Source organism: Carcharhinus amblyrhynchos, chromosome 28 (assembly GCF_965287045.1).
Source record: "Carcharhinus amblyrhynchos chromosome 28, sCarAmb.v2.hapA, whole genome shotgun sequence".
NCBI classification, from domain to species: domain Eukaryota; kingdom Metazoa; phylum Chordata; class Chondrichthyes; order Carcharhiniformes; family Carcharhinidae; genus Carcharhinus; species Carcharhinus amblyrhynchos.
Genome location: NC_137351.1, coordinates 3,749,460 through 3,766,543, shown reverse-complemented (window position 1 = coordinate 3,766,543; position 17,084 = coordinate 3,749,460). Strand labels below are relative to the sequence as shown.

At 44.2% G+C, this 17,084-nt stretch overlaps 1 protein-coding gene across 1 annotated transcript in view; it reads right to left on the bottom strand.

The window, feature by feature from the left end:
* Positions 1-17,084, bottom strand: part of agbl1 (AGBL carboxypeptidase 1) — a 223,136-nt gene that overhangs the window by 65,860 nt on the left and 140,192 nt on the right. The window contains exons 19-21 of the mRNA XM_080214182.1: positions 6,449-6,578; positions 4,592-4,723; positions 1,354-1,530 (exon numbers count right to left, since the gene is read on the bottom strand). Of these exons, the coding sequence (XP_080070308.1) occupies positions 1,354-1,530; positions 4,592-4,723; positions 6,449-6,578 (439 nt within the window). The remainder of the gene's footprint in view (positions 1-1,353; positions 1,531-4,591; positions 4,724-6,448; positions 6,579-17,084) is intronic.

The following is a 17,084-nucleotide window of genomic DNA, read 5'->3' as shown; positions in this document are numbered from 1 at the left end:
ACAAGTTAAAAGAAAGTTAAGGAGACTGACTGTCTCCCAGACTGCAACTCTGAATGTGAACTGTTTTTTAAAATTCTTTCATGGGATGTGGACATCGCTGGCAAGGCCAGTGTTTGTAATTCATCCCTAATTGCTGTTGAACTGAGTGGCTTGCTGGGACATTTCAGAGGGCAGTTAAGAATCAAACACACTGCTGAAGGTTTGGAGTCACATGTAGGCCAGATCATGCATGGATTCCTTGGCTAAAAGGCATGACTGTAAGAAATAGGTTTGTAATGGTAATTGATGACAGTTTCATGGCAACTATTACTGAGGTATGTTTTCAAATTTGCCAATTATCTATTAACTGATTTCAAACTCCACCAGCTGCCATGGTGAGATTTGAACCCACGACCCTAAACCTTCAATCAGGGTTTCTGAATTAGTGGCTCAGTGACATTACCACTTCACCGCCGTCCCCTGTTGAAAAGACTTTGGCTAACAGATGGATTGTGATGCTCGTTGAAGTCCCTGTGTCTCACAGAGTGCGGTTGCAAGGAGGGGATCTTACCAAAATTCTACAGACCCAGTTTCTCAAGGTGCGGCACAGAGGTTGGCACTGCTGCCTTAGCACCAAGGACCTGAGTTCAATTCCGGCTTTGGGTCACTGTCTTGGGAATTTTCACAGTAACTTCATTACAAAGTTAATGTAAGCCTACTTGTGACACTTAAAACTTGAGGTAGTCTTAGTCAGAGAACCTTTGGAGAGAATTCAGAGTCTAGCTATTTGAAAGTTAAGGCTTGAAACTCCTCATAAAGAGGCAAGAGTTTTAAGGTGATTGGGTAATTCACAATGGACACTGACATCTGAGTGCATTGTTGAGTAAATATCCATGGGATCTTGCTTGGTCACCTCTACAATTTTATGTGCAGTGTACTGTGTTCAACGAAAATGCCCTTGTTAACTCGCATGTACCTTGTGTTAATTCTGAATGTTAGTGTACAAAATAGATATTATAATGGTTTTACTCTTCTGACTGTAAAGATTATTTTGTTTGTTTAAATACCATGCAATCTTTATTCCCTTACTAAGTACCTGAATTTTAAACTTTGGCTGCATCAAATAAAAAATTACTGGTCCCTAACCAGATTGTAACACTTTCCACTTATCCACGTCAAATATGATCTTGCATGCTCCTGCCCAATTGTACATATTGTCCAATTCATTTGGTAATCTTGGCTGTCTCTTCTGATGCTACACTTTCCAGTTTGGAATTACCTCTACCTGAAAAACAGACTCATTTGCTTTGCTGAGAAGACTCCAACTCTCACTTGGGATGACTGGAATAAGGAACCTGGGATGCTTTGACTCACCTTGTATTTGCCCTGATCACAGCCACAGTAAGTGCTCTCCATGGTGTAGCTTCGGAGAACCCCAATCTCTCGCCACACCACCACCCTCGCTGTTGCTTCCCGTGACTTCTGTACCAAGAAACAGCAATGGTTGATGGCGAACGCTGGAGAAATCTTGTCCAGGACTTTGGGGATGGTCTGTGGAGAAAAAGGTTTAGAAGAAATTTACTCACTTAATTCCACTGCATCAGCTAGCTTCACAATTTTGCATTCTGATCACTGCACAGAATGAGTGATGATGCTTTAATGACTTCTGGGAGAGGATTTCGGCAGTTCATGTTTCTGATAAACGGATGGCGCAGTGCCATCTGATAAAAATTGCATTTGCAACATTTTGATAGGGTGTCTTTTAAACATACAGGTTTCCCTGTCACGATTTCTATCTTTGCCATTCAAGGTGAGGGAGGGCAACACTCGTCAATGGAACAGAAGAGAGGGCACTAAAATCAATGGGATAGTGGAATAGACCAATGTCAGTCAATAGAACGGTACAATTGGATGATGTTAGTTCAGTGGGACACTGATGGCTTAATTTTTGTCAACAGGACAGCACTCATTGTCAACAGTGAGAAGCAGAGCAGTCAATGAAGTGGTCAGAGTGAGAGCTCAATGGAATGATGAGAGGGAGCATGTTAGTCAATAAAATAGTGTGAAGGGTCATGTGCTCATTAAATGAATGGTGAGATGGGGCACACACTTATCAGGGAAAATGTTGATTTTTCCATCAATTTCCACTTTAAACAAGAATCAGTAAGCACTGGCCCCACTCATTTACTCTGACCCTTGGTTGCCTGGATTTGATCCCTATTTAAGGAAGAATTATTTCAAACTTTTCATCGACCATGCTGTTAAAGCCATTTGTGGGATACACTTGGTTATTGGGAACCTAGGTACAAAATAAGAACACATTTGTCCAAATCTGCTATGATTTGATTTGATTTATTATTGTCACATGTATTAATTAATATACAGTGAAAAGTAGTGTTTCTTGCGCACTATACAGGCAAAGCATACCATACTGTACAGTCATAGATCGGGTGTAGAGAAAGATCAACTTAAAAATGGAAAAACCTACATCACTTTATCCTCAGCAATTTCTCTGCTGCAGATACATTTTCCCATGACAGTATTGGTAGGAGTGTATTTTTCCCTGACAACATTACTATACCATTATGTTATAAGAAATTGATTCAGAATAGATTACAGTAAGAATTTTCACAACACCAGATTAAAGTCCAACAGGTTTATTGGGCATCACGAGCTTTCTAGAGCATTGTTCCTTCATCAGGTGAGTTATATAATATCTATTAAGATTTCTGGGTAGAGAGAGGTGTGTCTTATCTCTAAGGCCACCTGCACCATCTAGTGGACGCTCACTCATCTGATGAAGGAGCAGCGCTCCGAAACCTCATGATACCAAATAAACCTGTTGGATTTTAAACTGGTGCTGTGAGACTTCTTACTATGCCTACCCCTGCCCAATATCTCCACATCAGATTAGATTACACAGCTCAAAACTGGTCATGCATGATGCACGAACGGTAGAAGATGATATTCCGTCAAATTTGCAGCATCATGTCCCATCATATTCTTCTCTCAATCATTACCATCAAGATAGTGGATCACCCTCCTTCAATGAAGAGTGCAGAGAAACATGCCTGAAATAGCACTAGGTGCATCTGAAACAAGGTGTCAACCTACTGAGTCAATGTCACAGCATTACATACATGTTGAATGGCTGTAGCAGCATGTGATAGGCGGAGCTAAGAGCTGCTGCAACAATTGGATCAGATCTGCAGTCCTGTCATATCCTGTGGTGAACGGTGATGGGCAGTTCAATGACTAATGGGAGGAGAAGACTCGGTGAACATCTCCATTCTCAATGATGGTGATGCCCAGCACACAAGTGCAGAAGGCAAAGCTGAAGCATTTGCAATCACCTTCAGCCAGAAGTGCCGAGTGGATGATCCACTCTGGCCTCCTGAGAACTATAGGTGCGTCTTCACCATATGGACTGCAGCGATTCAAGAGGGTGGTGGTTCATCATCACCTTCTCAAGGGCAATTAGCAATAAGCAATAAATGCTGGCCTTGCCAGTGATACCCACATTTCATCAATGGACAATGAATAAAAACACCGCTACCCACATCTGTTTGATGACTTGCAATTTCATCTTCTGAGACATTTTCACGGCTCAGTGACCCCAAAAACTTAAAGAACATGAAGAAGCGAAGGCTTGAAATAATAAGGGAATGTATTCTGTCTACTATCCCAACAAAACTTATCTCCAAACTCCATGGCCTAGGGCTTGGCTCCTCCTGCTGCGACTGGATCCTAGACTTCCTAATCCACAGGCTGCAATCAGTAAGGATAGGTAACAACACAATTATCCTCAACATCGGTGCCCCACAGGGCTGGGACCTCAGCCCATTACTATATTCCTTATATACTTATGACTGCGTGGTTACACACCAATCGACTCAAGAACAGCTTCTGTCCCACTGCTATCAGACTTTTGAATGGACCTATATTAAACTGATCTTTCTCTACATCACAGCTGTGACTGTAACACTGTATTCTGTAACGTCTCCTTCCCTTCTCCCCTCCGTAATCTCTCTAACTGTAAGTGTTCCTTCCAGTACCAGTATTCTGAGATCTCCCCCGCAGGATTCCAGCTACAAAGGGTCATGAATAAAGTCCAATCTGTGCCTGAAACCAGCCTCCCATCCATTGACTCTGTCTAGACTTCCCGCTGCCTGGGAAAAGCAGCCAGTATAATTAAGGATGCCATGCATCTCTTCCACCTCTTTCCTTCGGGAAAAGTCTGAGATCACGTACCAACCGACTCAAGAACAGCTTCTTCCCTGCTGCCATCAGACCTTTGAATGGACCTACCTTGTATTAAGCTGATCTTTCTCTACAGCCTAGCTGTGACTGCAACACTCCTTCTGTATCCTCTCCTGTCCTTCTCTATGAACAGTATGATTTGTCTGTACAGCGCGCAAGAAACAATAACTTTTGATTATGTCCCAATACATGTGACAATAATAAATCAAATCACGTCAAAGGAGGCTTCAGGTAGTTTAATAATGAGAGGATTTTTGGATTTTTACACAAGATATAAATGGAAAGCATTTAACTGCAAGGCTGCAAAATGACAATGATCCACCATATAGGAAAACATAAAGGTGGTTCTCACCCGATATCCGATATCCTCTTTCAATGTCGTTGTGTCAATGCTGGACCTTGCCTGCCACAGTGTCTCCTTAAGGCTGCATCCATACATAAAGACATTCTTCTTTCTTGAATGCCCATGGTAGTCGCAATAAACCTGGTGCAAAGAAAATGAATTAGTTCATGAAAGCTTGGGTGCACCAGCGCTCAGGACTGCACTTTGCAGCGGACAGAATAGGCCATTGAGATATACAAAACAGTAACAGAGTAATAACCACCAAGCAACAGTGTAAAGCAACAACACAGATTAATGATTATACAGCACCAGTCAGAGAGTCTCGAACAAAGAACAAAAATCAAGCATATGAAACACAACAGCAATCCTAGTTTATTTTCAAATTCAGCATGTTGTATAATGGACTTCGTGTTTGGTCAACAGGAATTGCCAAATTATATCCTTGGTGTGATCCCAGTCTGGGCTCCGTCCAGCTTCTTCTGGGGAGCTCCCTGAATGGTAGCAGCATGTCTGGCACATCCACATGTCTTAAAAGGCTGAACAAGCCATTTGAACAAAATAATTATTCTTGGCTCTCAAAATTTGTAGAGAGCCCAGAAACAAGAACATTGGAACGAGAGTTGGTCATTCAGCCCAGTTTGATCATGGCTGATCTGTTCCTCAACTTTATTTGCCCACCATTGATCACACCTTCCCTAAATAATGAAAATCTATTAATCTCAATCGTGAAAATGTCCACTAGCATCCAAAGCCCTTTGAGGTGCAAAGTTCATGATAAGGAGCTTTCGTAGTTCATCCCTAAATTGTGTATTTTTAACTGTAAGACTGCATCCTTGTTCTGGATTCCTCTTAGATGTTATCCAATATCTAAGGATATTGTTTCTCTGTATCTATTCCACCAAAATTCTTTATGTCCAATTACTTACATCCACAAATTTCCTTCCCTTGGACTTCTTCACAGGCCCCTTTATCCTGCTAATATTCTGCCCTTTTTCTCCATTATGAAAACTAATACAATATTCTCAATTAGCAAGTCTGCCATATTGCCTGTTGTTTTGCCTGGAGGATTTTAAAGGACCCACATTACTACATCTATTCTGTTAGTACATTCCTAGAAACTTTTGCCATTTGCTTTGACATTTAAGTTGCAAGTCTTCTTTTTCCCATAGTTCTGGGGGTGGCACAGTGGTTAGCACAGCTGCCTTACAGCACCAGGGACCCGGGCTTGATTCCCAACTTGGGTCACTGGTTTGTGTGGAGTTTGCACATTCTCCCCATGTCTGTGTGGGTTTCTTCCAGGTGCTCCAGTTTCAGGTGGGTTTTTCTAACAATCGACAATGGGCTTCGTGGTCACAAGTAGATTCTTAATTACAGGTTTTTATTGAATTCAAACTCCACCACCTATGGCGGTGGGGCAGCACGGCGGTTAACGCTGCTGCCAAACAGCACCAGGGACCCAGGTTCGATTCCCGGCTTTCCCTGTCTGTGTGGAGTTTGCACACTCTCCTTCGGGGTTTGCGAGAGTTTCCTCTGGATGCTCCGGTTTCCTCCCACAGTCCAAAGATGAGCTGGTTGGGTAGATTGACCGTGCTATATTGCGCCTTAGTGTAAAGGGGATTAGCTAGGCATAGGGTTATGGGGATAGGGCCTGGGTGGAATTGTGTTCAGTGCAGACTTGATGGGCCAAATGGCCTCCTTCTGCAAAGTTGGAATTCTATGATTCTATGATTTGAACCCAGGTCCTCACAACATTAGTTACGTTTCTCGATTAATAGTCTAGCAATAATACTGGGTATATTCTGGGATTTGCAGTCCCTGGGTCTGTCACATTCCTCACCCTACCTGTTTGAAGTTACTCGTACTCACCAGCGGAGTCTTGCCGATGCTCCTCAGGTAGCTAAGGAGTCCCTTTGTATGATAAACAGTTGGATGAAGGTCCGGGTTTGGCTCAGACCATTGCCTGTTCAAGTCTTCTCCACTCAAAGAGCAACGGTGGCTGAAAGAAACAAATCATATAAATGAGTGAGGGAAACTTGAAAGTGTGCAACTGTAGGTGAAAAGAAAGACATGCCTGAAAGAATAGTGCTTTAAAAGTATTGGGAGCAGCCAACAACTGAACATTACTGAGGTCTAAACAGTGAATGTAAAGGAAAATCACTCAGCTCCAGTAGACATGATTCTGAATCCACGTCCAGATCTGATTGATATTCAGTTTGCTATAGTCACTGGGTACCAACACCAATCTGTATGTTGTTGATTAATTGCGGGTGACACAATGGCACAGTAGTTAGCACTGCTGCCTCACAGCTTCAGAGACCAGGGTTCAATTCCGGCCTTGGGTCACTGTCTATGTGGAAGTTCCATGTTCTCCCCGTGCCTGCATGGATTCCTTCTGGGTGCTCCCATTTCCCCCCCTAGTCCAAAGATGTGAAGATTGGGTGGATTAGCCATGATAAATGCATGGATTCACAGAGATAGGGTAGAGGGGAGGGCCTGGGTGGGATGCTCTTTCAGAGAGTCAGTACAGAACCGAAAGGCAAGGGAAAGGAATATCGGCCAGAGTATATATACTTCCTCACTATCTAGTGAATGAGCACTTTTGGGAGTGTATTTAAGTAGAATTGAGGAAGGAGATAATTGAGTTCTTTGCAATCAAGCATCATACTGATATTCAAAGCTAAATTTTAAACCAGCTGGGCAAGAAAGTCTCCTCATTGGCGCCACCCAATTTACAGTGGCAGATGGGCTCCTGATCCTACTGGCTCAGAGGGCCAACATCTCTGCAATCTCCCTCAGCAGTGTCACCGGGTGCTGAGGGAGGCGGGAGATCTCAGAGAGGTGAGGATCACTTAAATTTCTGGGTGACTGAGGGTGACCAACACAGCACAGCCCCCTGCGTTCCACCACCCCGCCGCCGCCCCCCCCCCACCCCCCCCCCCCATCAACCCTAATTGGAAAGGAAACTCCCCGCAGAGTGATCAATGAGTCCTTTCCAAAAGACATAGAGGCAGGGTTAGGCCATTCACCCACCAAGTCTGCTCTGCCATTCAATGAGATCATGACTGTTCTGACATTCCTCAACTCCACTTTCCCACCTTCTCCCCATAACCCTCGATTCTCCTACTGATTAAAAATCTGCCTGCCTCCACCTTGAACACAGTTAATGCCCCAATCTCTACAGCTCTTTGCGGTAACGAATTCCACAGATTCACCCCCCTCAGAGAGAAGAAATTCCTCCTCAGCTCTGTCTTAAATGGGCGTCTCCTTATTCTGAGATTATGCCCTCTCGTCCGAGACTTTCCAAGTCACCAAGGGGGGAAACAACCTCTCATGTCTTTTTCAACCACTTTGGCCCATAACTGGGGCTTTAATTATGCAAATATTTACCCACCTCCATGGAAATTGTCTCTTGCCTGTTTCTGGGAACATCCCCAGTGGTGGATAGCATCAGGAATCCTTCCCAACGTTGCTCGCACCTATTTTTCTTCCCCCCCGCCCCCCACAAATATCTCATACCTCTTGCTGTCCGGGTAAAATTAAAGTCCCACTGCCTAGAATAAAATATAAAGAGTGACCGACTTGGCTAATGTATGGCAGCGTAACTGTTCCCTGTGAATCACATTGAAGTTATGATGGTATTGATGCGTAGCCCCATTCATAAACTGCACCATAGAAGGACTGATGTGCGCCTTTTACTCGTGGTCGATTAGGCAATGACACTTGTTTGTGTGTCTCTCTGCTGAATTTCCATTTCCGCTGTGACTCGTGCCCTAAGCTAAAATGAGTTTGCAGCAATTTTCGATTTCTGGATTCCTCCTCCAAGTGTAAACTTACAGCCAATCAACCACCAACTGATTTTGAGAGTAGCCTGCTTGCTTCCCTTTAAAATTTACAAGGCGATTACTATTCAAGAACAAAGCCAAGAACAGTGAGTGTCCCTGGGAGGGCTTCCAACCCCTAGCTTCAGTAGCCCAGCCCTGCTGTGCTTCCAACAGCCGAGAATTCAGGCCAAACTCCTTCGTCAAGCGTTTCAATCCTAATAATTGTTTTGACTGCGGTTGTCAGAAAGGAAAATATTATCTTTGGACCTAATGCAAGAGCAAAATGTGGTGGATGTTGGAAATCTGAATTAAGACAGAATTGGTTGGGCAGCGTCACATTTCAAGTTGATGATTTTCCATGAGAGCCAAGAAAAGTTAGGGAGCTAACAGGTTTGAGCAAAGTGGATGGGACAAGGACAAAATGAAGGTCTATGATAGGGTAAAAGATGCTAGAGATCGACTGGCAGAAAAGTTCACCTCACAAGGATTAAATGCATTGATGATGGGGACAAGAAAAGAAAACAATGAGATAGAAGATGTGTCAAGAGAAAATGTGAGGCCTTTTGAAATCAAAACGTTTGAGAAGAACCACAACATGCAAAGCACATTTGCATGGCACAGTGGTTAGCGCTGCTGCCTCACAGCACCAGGGACCCGGGTCCAATTCTGATCTTGGGTCACTGTCTGTGCGGAGTTTGCACTTTCTCCCTGTGTCTGCGTGGGTTTCCTCGGGGTGCTCCAGTTTCCTCCCACACTTCAAAGATGTGCAGGTTAGGGTGGATTGGCCGTGCTAAATTGCCCCTTAGTGTCCAAAGATTTGATCTGTTCTTGTCACATGTATTGGAATACAGTGAAAAGTATTGTTTCCTGCACACTATACAGACAAAGCGTACCTTTCATAGAGAACATAGGGGAGAAGGAAACATTCAGAATAAAATATTAGAATCATAGCTAAGGTGTAGAGGAAGATCAACTTCAGTTGACTGGGTAGGTCATTTCAAAAGTCTGATGGCAGCAGGTTGTGTAGGGTAGATGGATTAGCCATGCAAAATTAACCTTTAGTGTCCGGGGGATTAGCAGGGTAGATACATGGGGTTACAGGGATAGGGGGATGGGTGCGATTGTTGTTGGTGCAGGCTCAATGGGCATCTTTCAACACTGTAGGGAGTCTATGATTGAAAGGAAACAACACAGAGCAGAGATTATTGAATTTTCAATTGATTGTTATCAGTTTTTTTTTAAACAAGCAATTAGAAATAAACAGCTAGGTTCACACGAATAGAAATGTTATTATAAATTTCACTCCAGGATATCTGCCTTTCTATTAATTCATTTCCAGTGTTCCAGTGAATTTGAATTGGTAATTAGAATTTTTTAAATTAATAAAGGATTGTAATGGAGTTCCTCCCATGTGACCCTCTGTCATGGGTAAAGTCTAAAGTGCATGGTTTAATAATGTCTTCCCACCCAGTGTTTGAGGGCAGCGCACAGGACCCTATTCCCCAGTCCAAGTGACATTTCAAATGATAGCTCTTAATAAATGGTTTTATAATATGTTTGAATCCCATCTAAATTATCTTGCACCTTTTATCTCACTGTTGAACCCTATAAAGACTGAATAAAATTTGTGCATCTCCGCACAATAATATTTGTCCACATTAATTTCCTGTGATTTGACTTGATTCGATTTATTGTCGCATGTAATACTGTACAGTGAAAGGTATTGTTTCTTGCACACTATAAGACCATAAGAACAAGGAGCAGGAGTAGGCCATCTGGCCACTCGAGCCTGCTCTGCTATTCAAAAAGATCATGGCTGATCTTTTTGTGGGCTCAGATCCACTCACCCACCTGCTCACCATAACTATTAATTCCTTTACCGTTCAAAAATTTATCTATCCTTCCCTTGGAAACGTTCAACGAGGTAGCCTCAACTGCTTCACTGGGCAGGGAATTCCATGGATTCACAACCCTATAGGTGAAGGAATTCCTCCTCAGCTCCAGTCCTATATCTGCTCCCTATATGCTACACAGACAAAGCATGCCATTCATGGAGAAGTGAAGGAGAGGGTGCAGAATGTAGTGTTACAGTCACAGCTACGGTGTAGAAAAAGATCAACTTAATATATGGGAGTTCCATTCAAACGTCTGATGGCAGCAGTGAAGAAGCTGTTCTTGAGTCGGTTGGTACGTGACCTCAGACTTCTGTATCTTTTTCCCAATGGAAGAAGGTGGAAGAGAGAATGACCAGGGTCCTTAATTATGCTGGCTGAGGCCGTGGGAAGTGTAGACAGGGTCAATGGATGGGAGGCTGGTTTGGGTGACGCAAATCAATACACAATTTTTAACGTTATTAATACTCAAGATGAGTGTGTGAACGTTAATCACATGCAGCACCCCTGAGGTTTAGGGGATGCTGGGAGCCTGTGTCTGCCCTGCAGGCTGAGTGAGACTGAGCTGTCACCATCTCCAACAACCTCCCTGTCCTCTTGTGCAGTCAGAGAGGCAATGGAAGCTGGCAATGCTTAGCCATGTTGAAATAAAGAAAAGCATTTCTTCTTAAAGGGCAGTGGGAATATGAAAACTTAGTCAATTGAATTGCTGAAGATACCAAGGAATATGGATCAATACTGAATAAATCAATAGAAACCAGCCAGTATTTGATAGAATAAGGTGGAGGGGGCTACTGCTAGTCCCCTGTACAAATAATCCAGATCACTCTGTAGGTGAGATTGGCTGTCTGATACTGTGGACCGGATTCTCCGACTTCACCAGTTGTTGGGATTCTCCAGTCCCGCTGCAGTGAATGAAGATTTGGCTGAGCGCCAAATACTCCATTCTCGCTGGCAGCGTGAACAGCCAGAGGATTCCTGCCCATGTTACCCTGTTCACCTCATTCACCTGTGTGTAACTGTCCGTGGTACTGAATTGCAATTATTTGCCATTAAGTGGCAGCATCATGATCAGCTTCTCAGAATAGGCTTCCTCTGAATTTATACAATGCGTCAAACATCCACTTCTGCACCAGGGAACTGCCCCTGTAGACATAGAAAACGATACTGTGCATAAAACAAGGACAGGGACAGCACGGTGGCACAGTTGTTAGCACTGCTGCCCCACAACATCAGGGACATGGGTTCAATTTACATCTCGGGTAACTGTCTGTGTCGAGATTGTACATTCTCCCCATGTCTGTGTGGGTTTCCTTCAGGTGCCCTGGTTTCCTCCCACATTCCAAAGATATGCAAGTTAGATGGATTGGCCAGGCTATATTGCCCTTTAGAATAGATATGTCGGTTAGATGTGTAGGGCGGGGGAGAGATGCACTGTCAGAGAGTTGGAGCAGTTTCGATGGGCCTCTTTTGCATTGTACAGGTTCCATGATTCTACGAAACTGGGATGAAAAAGTAGAATTGTCATTGTTAACAGAGCGGACAGAAAAGTCGCATGGTACTATTAGAAGAAGATAAGAGTTTGAACAGTACAGGAGTCTGAAAGACGTTCTGGTTACGTGTATTGGCCATGCTAAATTCACCCTCAGTGTACCCAAACAGGCAGGGGAATGTGGCGACTAGAGGATTTTCATAATAACTTCATTTTAGTGTTAATGCAAGCCTACTTGTGACACTAATAAATAAACGTAAGCTTAAGATCTCTCCCGAGTACGGCCCATAATTAGCTCCCAATTACTGTCACCAAAGGAGATCATTTCAGAAGTACTTAATTGGCTAGAAGGGGTGGGATTTTCTTGCCCTTCTCACAGGTGGGATCTCAGATATCGGCGGGGCTGGAAAATCCCATCAGCATCCACTAGTGAGCTGCCTCCATCTCCACAAAACACAAATTGGTGGTGGGGGGGGTGGGGGGCGGTGGATGGAAATTACAGCCCAAAGTGCTTTGACTGCCCTGAGGTAGAAAGATGCTATGTCAATGTAGGTCTCACTGAGATTGTGGAGCCAAATCAATGGGCCAACTGCCCTTCCCCTATTTTCAGGAAAGTTAATTCCCTGGACTTGGCAAGCATCGTAGATTATTGCTGTTGGTCCACTGATGTAGTAACACAATGCATGATCAAATGACAATTTAATGATTATGGGGCAAATATCCTTTAAAAGAAATTCAGATTGCACTAACTGGGGCCTTCTGATTCTACTCTGAGTTTGTGCAATTTTCAGAGTGTTGTACTCATGCAAACACTGCTGCTTCACAGCGCCAGCGACCTGGGTTCGATTCCCGGCTTGGGTCACACTTATGTGGAGTCTGCACATTCTCCCAGTGTCTGCGTGGGTTTCCTCCACAGTCCAGAAAGACGTGCTGGTTAGGTACATTGGCGATGCTAAATTCTCCCTCAATGTACCTTATCAGGTGCCAGAGTGCGGCAACTAGGGAGATTTTCACCATAACTTCATTGCAGTGTTAACATAAGCTTACTTGTAAGGCTAAGAAAGAAACGTAAACACACAGTTAAAAGTTGTGGTCACCCTGGTGATCGTACTGTCTCGCTGCAGGCTCATTCCCTGAAGCTCTAAAAGCTTCTCTGCTATTTCCAAAAGGCCTGAGGACACAACTTCAGAAATCTCTGATCTCAATTTCAACTGGACTATTTCCAACCCTGCTTTGTGCCTGCACAGCGCAGCATTCACTCCATCCTATCGATGTAAATATATGTGGCGGATATTTTCCTGGAATTGCCAATTAGCTTGCTGGCCAAACACCAAGTGGATTGAAGTTTCTTTGTTCTATATGGAGTATCGGTTTTTGAAATGCAGAATTCCTGAGCCAGCTAAAGCTATGTCTACAGTGATGCCCAATTAATGAACAGGTTCTTTGCTGAACATCAAAATCTCTGATCCAAAAGAACTAAATCAGATTCTAACCCAAGATTGTAGAGAATATAAAAGTATTACTTTACATTCGGAGGGAGAGATTGCATTCTGAGCAACTAAAACTGCACTTTCCCTGATAGGGAGTTTACATCGTTCATATCAGAACGAAGTACTGTCTGTACAGACACTATTATTCAGCACACTATTTTTTTAAACAAAATTGTATGGCCTTGGTCTAAAATCCCAAACATCGCCGTGATGAGTCACTGCTCAATGCACTCAACAGCAGCTTTCTACTCTCTGTGTCATTCCCCCACCAGATTCAGGTTTTGCTGCCTCTTCATTGCAGTTTTAAAGTTAAACATTATTTATTTGTTAGTGTCACAAGCAGGCTTACATTAACACTGCAATAACACTACTAAGAAAATCCCCTAGTCACCACATTCTGGCGCCTGTTCGGGTACACAGAGGGAAAATTTAGCATGGTCAATGTACCTAGCCAGCACGTCTGTCGGACTGTGGGAGGAAACCAGAGCACCTGGAGGAAACCCATGCAGACACAAGGAGAACATGCAAACTCCACATAGAGGTTGATCCAAGTCAGGAATCGAACCCAAGTCCCTGACACTGTGAGGCAGCAGTGCCATCCACCATGCTGCAGGCCTTAGCATCAAAGAATGCCCCCAAAGCCAACAATCCAAGCAAAGGGAATGCCTCTCAAATCGAGATCCATAACACTCTTCCAACAATAATTTATTTTGACGACTCCATTCTGAGATGTCCTCCTAGCCCCCTGCATCCCCCGGGTGCACCCTTCTTAAAAACCTATTTAATGCAGGAGCTGGAATTTAAGGATGAAATTTGGTACTCGAAAGACTCTGCTCATTTTTGTAAGTTTGTAATAAGCAAACGGCAGCATTGTGCACCCACTCCCTTCAACTTGACATCAAAAGGGGACAGAAAGCCAGAAAGCTTAGAAGTTCTTGCTGCACTGGACAATCAAAAGTGTATTTGCATTGAGTATCCTAATTTAGTTTATTGGTGTCACAAGTTGGCGGGTACCGAAGTGGATTGTGAGGTGATACAACAGGATATAGATAGGTTGGTGCAGTGGGCAGATAGGTGGCAGATGGAATTTAATCCTGACAAATGCGAGGTGATGCATTTTGGAAGGAATAATGTAGAGAGGAGCTATGTGATTAAAGGTAGACAAATTAGGAGCATAGAAACACAGAGGGACCTGGGAGTGCAGGTTCACAAATCCATGAAGGTTGTGGCACAAGTGGAGAATGTTGTCAGGAAGGCTTATGGAATGCTAGCCTTTATAGGAAGGGGGATAGAGTTTAAAAGCTGCCGTCTAATGCTTCAGTTGTATAGAACGTTGGTTAGACCGCATTTGGAGTACTGCGTCCAGTTCTGGTCACCTTACTACCGGAAGGACGTGGAGGCTCTGGAAAGGGTGCAGAGGAGGTTTACCAGGATGTTGCCTGGCATGGAGGGGCTGGGGTACGAGGAAAGGTTGGAGAAACTGGGACTGTTCTCCTTGGAAAGACGGAGATTGAGGGGGGACATGATAGAGGTATATAAGATACTGAAGGGAATAGACAGAGTCACTAGTGAGAGACTGCTCCCTAGATTGGTAACAAATACAAGAGGACATGATTTAAGGGTGAGGGGGGAGAGATATAATTTGGATATGAGAGGAAGGTTCTTTACGCAGAGAGTTGTGGGGGTATGGAACCCGCTACCGAGTAGGGTGGTGGAGGCGGGAACGTTGGACTCGTTTAAGGTTCAGTTAGATAGGCACATGAGTGAAACGAGGATGGAGGGTTATGGTAGGGGTTATTGAATAAGGGTTAGAACCTCGGGAGAGACCGGAAAGGCAGGCTTGTGATTAACGTTTTTGTCTTTTATTCCGCAGGTGGAGGTCCACCTCGTTGTCAAACGAGGGGCATGCACACGGTGGGTCGTGCGTGGGCTACTCTTGGAGGTTCCAGGAGTGGCCTAGTACTTCGTGTCGGTGTGTGAGCTTGATCCTGGACCGGTAGACGGGCGCCGCAACAGCTCGGTGACTAGCACTGCTAGCTGTGCAGATACATGGATTTGGGCCTGTGTCTGTGGGAGTTTGTGCATTCTCCCTGCGGATGCGTGGGTTTCCTCCCACACCCCAAAGATGTGCTCTTAGGCTGATTGGTTTTACCAAATTGACATTATTCTCCCCTGAATCTGGCTAAGTCAGGGGTTCTATTCGTAGACACGCAGGGTAGAATAGGTGTAGGGTGATGCGGCGGCGCGGGCTTGTTGGGCCGAAGGGCCTGTTTCCCGTGCTGGGTTGTTCTTTGTTCTTAAGTAGACTTACATTAACATTGCAATGAAGTTACTGTGAAAATCCCCTTGTCACCACATGCCGGTGCCTGTTTGGGTACACTGAGGAAGAACTTAGCATGGCCAATGCACCTCACCAGCACGTCTTTCAGACTGTGGGAGGAAACCGGAACACCCGGAGGAAACCCACACAGAGAAGGGGAGAATGTGCAGACTACACACAGACAGTGACCCAAGCTGGGAATTGAACCTGGGTCCCTGGTGCTGAGAGGCAGCAGTGCTAACCACTGTGCCACCAGGCTGTCCAATGCATAATCTGGGTAATCTGTCTAGTGATGTGTAAGAGACTTCAATAGAGGAATGTCATCGAAGAGTATTTATAAAACATGGCCTATTCCATGCATTCTTTCCATCTGCAGTCAGAGAAATTTCACAGTAACTTCACTGCAGTGTTAATGTAAGTCTCTACTAATAAATAAACTTTGCTTTTAGAGTCATTAGCATAAAAGCTTGGCGTTAAAGGTTTGGGACAAGGCCAAAGCAGGACAGCCAGGTCTCATTGCAGGCAGAGGAACCAGATTTGAAGAATTTTAGCCCCATTTTGACAGTGTTCAAATACAGGAATCGCCCGAGTTTTTCAATTCAAATGCTGATACATTCAACCAAAGCCCCCACTGGATATGATTGGTTGACAGTTCTACTTGAGGTTAAGCAATACTTAATGAAATTTTCTTTGTAGCAATCAGAATCTAAAAGTATTCCTCAGTCTATCATCTGAGTAATCCATCTGAAACTACCACAGGACAGGAAAAGAGCCAAAAAACACAATAGATGAGCAGCAGTAACTGATCACTGAAGGTGAATTTTAAAGACCCTTGCACCTGGTTGAGTTTAATGCAGCAGGTGTAAGTGTTTCTAATTTTCCCTCTTCCATGAATCGACAGTTAAGCTTAATGTCGCTGAAAATGTACCTTTTTAGGAATAATTTATCCCCTCTCTCTGTAATCAAGCTGTCTGATAGTTTGAGAATCTTTCAGTCCCATCAAGACTCAATGAACGTTTGGCTGATCCACCAAATCCGCTACAACAGAATCGCCGTGCCCACCACCGCAGAATCGCTGTGCCCACCACCGCAGGATCGCCGTGCCCACCACCGCAGGATCGCCGTGCCCACCACCGCAGGATCGCCACACCAGGATCAGAAAATCTCAGCTAAAAGGGGAGTGAGTGTATTCTACCACTTTCTGACACTGTGGAAGATGGTGTGAGATAAGCAGTAAGCAAGATGCAGAAGCAAAGCCTCTCTGTTCAACCCCCTGATTTGCTGGCAATGGTTTACACATTGAGTAAGCAAAGACACTCTCCAGTTCTCAAGAAGGAAGTTGCCTATTGCGAGTGGTCTGAGATTCTGAGGCTGGAGAAGTGAAAGCGCTGAGACCTGACACTGATGGTGTAAAATATAGGAGTGGGAATATCATTCTCAGATCAACAGGCCTTTCAAACAGCTTAATTAATAGTGGGTTTAATGTT